The sequence below is a fragment of the Citrus sinensis genome, chromosome 8 (genome assembly GCF_022201045.2).
Source record: "Citrus sinensis cultivar Valencia sweet orange chromosome 8, DVS_A1.0, whole genome shotgun sequence".
NCBI classification, from domain to species: Eukaryota; Viridiplantae; Streptophyta; class Magnoliopsida; order Sapindales; family Rutaceae; genus Citrus; species Citrus sinensis.
In genome coordinates this window covers 9523010-9529256 of record NC_068563.1, presented here as the reverse complement: position 1 = coordinate 9529256, position 6247 = coordinate 9523010, and the positions used below count along the sequence as shown (strand labels likewise).

At 32.4% G+C, this 6247-nt stretch overlaps 1 protein-coding gene across 1 annotated transcript; it reads left to right on the top strand.

Moving 5' to 3' along the window:
* Positions 1-3396: 3396 nt before the first annotated feature.
* Positions 3397-5571, top strand: LOC102616192 (uncharacterized). The gene is made up of 4 exons (XM_052432117.1): positions 3397-3651; positions 4042-4090; positions 4632-4651; positions 4755-5571. Exons 1-4 carry the CDS (start codon positions 3404-3406, stop codon positions 4795-4797), a joined length of 360 nt encoding a protein of 119 aa, XP_052288077.1. The 5' UTR covers positions 3397-3403; the 3' UTR covers positions 4798-5571.
* Positions 5572-6247: the final 676 nt, after the last annotated feature.

Genomic DNA, 6247 nt, shown 5'->3' with positions numbered 1-6247 from the left:
TTGAAGCTATTATGTGCAGGAAAGTACAAAATTCATAAATTTATTTTTGTAACAACTATTGTGAAAGTAAAACGTGTTGTTTTATATGTTTTTAAACTACAAGATTTGGGAGGGAAAAATTGCATACTCATGCATTTTCATTGGGTTTTTCCTCGAAAATACTGAATTTTAAAAACATTAACCATAGCATTTTTTATATTTAGAAGTATAAATTCTATTTTTCATTTTCGTTTCAAAAATTTTTTCAACAATTATCAAACAACAGCCTCAACTTTTATACTGATTGCAGTGGGTAAGGTCTTAATATTCTAGCTTGGATTGTTAATTCCTATAGTTATTTGTATTCCTGATATGTTATATAGGACACTTTTTTACTTGTAGTATAGCTAATTACAATCGACACCTGTCTGTATATATATATATTTTTTGGGTTTTACGGAGAGATACTGTGATTGGGCTTGTAAACGGAACTACTCTTACATTGGGTAAAGTTTTGGTTCTTGAATGAGTTATTTAGCAAAATCCTTTCTGAAAGTATGCATTTATATAGAATAAGCATTTGAAGTGAAAAAAAGCTTCAACAAAGCTAGTTTTGCAATTTTAGATGGTATAGACAACATACAGTTGTCATAGTTTAAGTTGTGGACATTTGTGATTCCAAGATTTATAATAGTATTTAGGCATCTATTGTCAACTTTCTTTAGTTACTCCATTTGGTTTGAGTATTTGACTATCACTGAATTTAATGTTCTTTTATTAACATGTAGTTTGTTGGATAGGGGAAATGAGAAGCATTTAGGAAGAAATGAGAAAGAAAATAGAAGTAGTTACATGTGATACAGAGGTCTCCAAAATGGTGAGCTCAACAGATAGAAAACGTAAGACTATGTGTGGAAGGTGATGAAGGGGAAGATTGGGGGGGGGGGGGAGGGGGGGATGGCAAGTAGAGAAACAATAGTAAGTAATAACTATGGGCCAAAACAATAGTAAGTATCTTATTTGTTGTTACTTTTGTTTTAATTTAGTAGCATATAATATACCGTAAGGTATCAAATGTATGGTGATTTAGTGATGTCCTGAAAATTATTTAAAAAGGAAAACATGAAGAATTAAGAAAACAATCGGTGGGGGCATATTTAACCAGGAATGTACTGCGAACACTCTTTTATTGCACACTTTTATTCAATTTGTTCTGTATACTCATTCAAATTTGCAACATTTTTTTCATTAAGATGATTCCATTAAATAATAATATTATCATTACAGCCATAAATATGCATCATTCTTAAGTCATGTTGGCTCAATTACTGATTCGCATGCATATTATCAAGTTACAACTGATAACATTTATGGTAAGATATTTTTCTTTTCGTGTTTTGATCCAACTACATTTGTAGAAAAGCATAACAGAACAAATAAGCCTGGTAAAAAAATAAATTGGATGGTAAAGTCCTTATGTTAATGGCATTTGACAGCATGTTGTTTTTCGTGAATATAGTGGAGAAGAAGTACAAAAGATAAATTAAACGATGGTAGTGCTTGTATCATGAAAGAGATGAGTTGGAGTCTAAAAGGATTGGTTTAGTGCAATGTTTAGAAAAGTTAACTGATATAGGTGAAATTGAAATTAGTTATTTGAGAAAGTTTGTTTACTGGTTGATTGATTGATTGATTGATTTATTTCTTTGTAAATATGCAGGTGAGGAAGAAAATAGGAAGTACGTTTAAAAATATGCCGCTTGAAGCAAAACAAAAATGCAAGTATATTTTGAAAGGACTGTTGAAGAGAGAGAAAGTGCGCCAGCTTGATTTGCATTAGTTGCATCTAAGTTGATGGCCGAAAAAGGAATAGGCGTGTGCTCTATTGGATTTGGTAAATTAATTGAGATGAAGTGTACTTGGCTTCAACAGAAACGATGTAAGTGGTTAGTAGATAGGGTTGATACGACACGGTCGGTCTTAATTGTTCATGGTAAGGAGTTGGAGCCTAGACCGCTGAGTTTTGGGTATATAATGGGTATTGTAGATAGAGGATTGAATGTCGAGGCAAAGGGAGACATGCAAGAAGTTGGAGGATATCCTACGCAAATCAACACGTGCGATGATGAATTCAAAGCAAAGTTCACTCTCTTTGTACTGTGTTCATTGTTACGTCTGAATAGTGGCATTCATATAAGTTCCTCCTCACTAATATCTGTCAAGAATGTAGAAACTATCAGTGCAAGAAATTAGGCGACCCTTTGCTTTGGTAAGCTAATGTAAGGCATAAGATAAAAGCAGGAGAAGCCGGCATATATAAATAGTTGTTTGCTATACCTTTAGGTAAAGTCTTGGGTATCGATTGTTGGGGTTAGGTTGCTGGATAATTCATTATTGAATGGTTCATGTGCTTGGAATGATATTTATCTATTTACTGAAGAAGATAAGGTTTAAGACTTTGTCCACATACCATTGGTTTGAAATTTGTATGATACATATGGTAAGGGTGTTTTTGCTATATTAAAGATGTTCTCCTATAAAAACTTATACTAGGGTGTTGGCATAATTATGGTTAATTTGTATGAGATTTAATCTTTATTAGTATATTAGTTTTGATTATTATAAGTTTATGCCGATATTGTGCATCAATTATGTTGCTAATTGGAATATTGAAATAAACCTCTTGCCTTGTCTTCTAATAAAGTGGAATGGGGCTAAGATAACAAGATTCATTAAGTAGATGCACAAGCAAAGAGGCATTGGTGCAGAAAAGGTTTGTGTAAAGGAATAGTATTGTTTAGAATAATAATGGTTGAAATGATTTATGATGATTGTTTATTATAAATTTTTGGTGTAGGTTACACTACATGAGAAACAAATCAAAGGTTGTTCTAATGGTGGTCGTAAAAGATATTTGGAGAAAGGAGGAAATAATAAACTTTTAAATAGAGAGTGGAGACAGTATTTGAAATGCACAAAGCGTGGACTAAAGGTCATAGGATATGTTCCGAACTGACTGTTGTAACGTATATGACCAAAACCTTGTTCGAAACTTAAAGGTCGTGAGAGGTGGATTAGGTGAACTTAGAGGCATGGAAAGTGAAAATGAAGAAGTCAATGAAATAGTTGAATCCAATGGCCTAAAAGTTGAACAATTGCCATTGAACATTGACAATTGGGGCGAAGGAAAAGTCAGATAGTTTTGGATGAAAATGCAAGAGACGAAAATGGAACGCAAGAAATCCTACAGTGAAGAAAAATAATGAGGATGTTTTGTGCCATTTAGGATTACAATTACAAGCATCTTTTGCGGTCAATCCACAGTGCTATCACAAAAAAGAGGTACTGTAATATATGGTTATGTTGACATAATATAAATTATTATATAGTTGAATATGTCATTTATGTTTTTTTTATTATTTGGATGTTTCGATGCATGATGCAGGATGTGATGAGCAAAGACAATGCAGTTGTTTCATCTTCGGTGAATAATCCTTTAACGGAGGTTGTGGAGTTGCTTGTTGAGATGGCCAATAGAGAAGTAACAGAACAAAAAAGGCCTTGGTGTCATTATGGCCATTTCAGAGTAGGTCCCCATGTTCTGACGTTTCCTGCTATAGAAGATGAGTGGAAGTTGATTGGATATATAATTAATGAACACCTTAATGGAAGGTATGATAAAGGGTGGTATAGTTTTCATAATAATTATCTAGTAATAGGTAACGAAATGTTGACTGGATATGAATAAGTCATTTAAAGTGAAATGATATAGAATGACAATCATTTGTTGTGATTGTTGGTAAACTATTTTTCTTCTAAGAGTAATTTGTGAAGTGTAATATTATAGTTTTGCAGTCATTAAAATGTTTTGTAGTGGAATTATTGTTCAACCAAAGATGAATTGGCTACGTGGGAGGGATTTATTGTCTTTATGTCCTAAAAGATGATCCATGGTGAGATGAGTTAGGCCAATGTGTTGACAGTCTTATATAGTCTAATGTAAAAGAATTTTAAGTGCTTTGTACTCTTGAGTAATATTGTAAAGCATTTTTCTTTTTGTAGAGAATATCACTTGTGGCTGAGACTTCGTCAAACGGCGAAAGCAAAAAAGGTTCAGACAATCCATTTACCTAGTTTCTGCCCACCTACTCTGCGATTAGTTATAGTGATTGTGAATGCATAAAAAATCTTCATATTGTTGGAAGGAAATGTAGGCATATGCAACAATGACATTAATTGTTATTAGAAGCAGTAAATGATTCTAATTCAAGGAAGTGATATAGCATGGCTAGGGAGGTGGAAGCACTTGAGTAAGTGCTACATGCAAGACTTGGCACAATGTGCAAAGGCATGCCTAGATGTTTGATGAAATAAAAGTAGCAGTAGTGAATTAACAGAATTAGAAAGTAGACAATATGTTTATAGAAATTTTATGAATAATAAAATCGTTAAATCCATCACATTTGCATATACAAATTGATACTTTAACAAACAATTAAGTTGTTGATATAATTATTTGAATTTATTATAAATAGATTGTCATTACCGTAAATCATAATTCATGGCACTGGTATGTTCTTGTTGTTGATATTCCTACTATATGTGCTGAGATTTGGGACTCATTACCAAGTGCCATAAAAAATATGCATTAGTTGGAGAAGCAAACACAATGGTAAGTGGATCAAGAAATTTGGGTTTTTATGTGTTTTGATTTTGTTTATCTTCCAACATTTTCTTGTATTTATTTAAGTTAAAGTCTTACTTTGGTGATGTAGGATGGTTGTAAATTATGCATGGGGTGTTTTTCAGAGGGCATAACTTAGGCTACAGGTGTTCGCTTTTGGCGTATAATATACCGTTTTGAAGCTTGCGATGAGAATGAATCAAAAATAAAATAGCTTCATCATTCTGCCCCATGGTCAAGTCGAAAATACTGTTTCTTTCCTGATCATTTTTAGTTTTAAAATATTTTCCTACATTTTCTGTTTCTTTTAGGACTTTTATCTTCTTCTTTTTTCCTAGAATTCAGACTTAGACACCATTTGTTTTTCTTTTCTTATTTAGATTAGGAGAATTTTATTATAAAATAATATTTTAGATTTATCTATTTTGGTAAATTCGCAACATTTAGAATTATTACAAAGGGGCCAAAACTCTATCTTTGTCAATTCATAATTATTCAATAAACTTGATTATTCAAAAACTTTGTTTCAACTATAAACTTTTTTTCAACTATCTTCTACCTTTTATGTTTCCATTTCGTCATTTAGAGTACATACTGATTGCATTGTTTTTTTAATCACTGTAGTTGAAAGCACTTGATGAGATATTGAAGGACAAATTCGGATGTTATATGGGAGCGACTTTAGATTTCAGAGTTTTCATTCCCTTCACAAACAAAGGATTTCGAGACAGTGTAATGGGTATATATGTGGTATGTTTGTGATTTGGTGGATGGAGAACCTTACTATAGCACAAATTCCTGATTGCATGGTTAGTCAACCATTTGGTTTTGTGAAAATTTAGATTTTCGTGGATATCTTGAGTGGATAAGATTAGATAGAAATGATATTGAATCTGCATTGCACAAAATTTACTTGATCTTACTACTGACCTAAATTTTGTTTGTTTCTTATTTCAAAGAGTATAAATTAGAGGGTGAATGGAGGAAGTTGGCTGTTCAATTTCTTGTGTCTTGAAGTAACGTGATGAAAAAGAAAATGATCTTATGTGCAAAAGAGTTTTTACGTGATGAACAATGCAGATAAAAGAAAGACTGGCCGGTATTATTAAATGAATTATCATGCGCAAGCAAAACATTGTACATGTAAGGGTCATGGGCATAAATTATAGATTTACAGGTGACTTAATCTTTAGTTTTCAGTTATTGCACAAGAAAAAGAGAAATGAATCATCGTTAAACTCATTATTAGGTTCTTTCCTGAAATAGTTTGGTAATTATTATGTCTTCCAGGATCAATCTTCATGTGTTCGTTTTCAAGCATTCCTCTTTCGAGGTTGCTTTTAATTTGGTCGCGGGACTATCCTTTCAATGTTTTATGCAATTGTACATTTTCTTTAAACTTCATTTCTTAAAAGGAAATTTGGCCTACACAATATGTCTTAGATGAAATTTTGTTGTCCTTCAGAAATTAGAGAATATTCCATACTACCTGCTCTGTATGTACAAGTTTTAGTTATAGTGATGTCTATAAAGCAGCATGCTAATACTTAGCACCAGTTCTGCACTGTGAGCTTGGAAAGCAAA

Bases quoted from the DNA above. Each gene is read 5' to 3' on its own strand.
- LOC102616192 (XM_052432117.1), top strand. From the start codon at position 3,404: ATGTTTCGATGCATGATGCAGGATGTGATGAGCAAAGACAATGCAGTT. The intron at 3,652-4,041 runs GTATGATAAAGG...TTCTTTTTGTAG, and splicing joins AATGAACACCTTAATGGAAG to AGAATATCACTTGTGGCTGA. The intron at 4,652-4,754 runs GTAAGTGGATCA...TTGGTGATGTAG, and splicing joins TTGGAGAAGCAAACACAATG to GATGGTTGTAAATTATGCAT.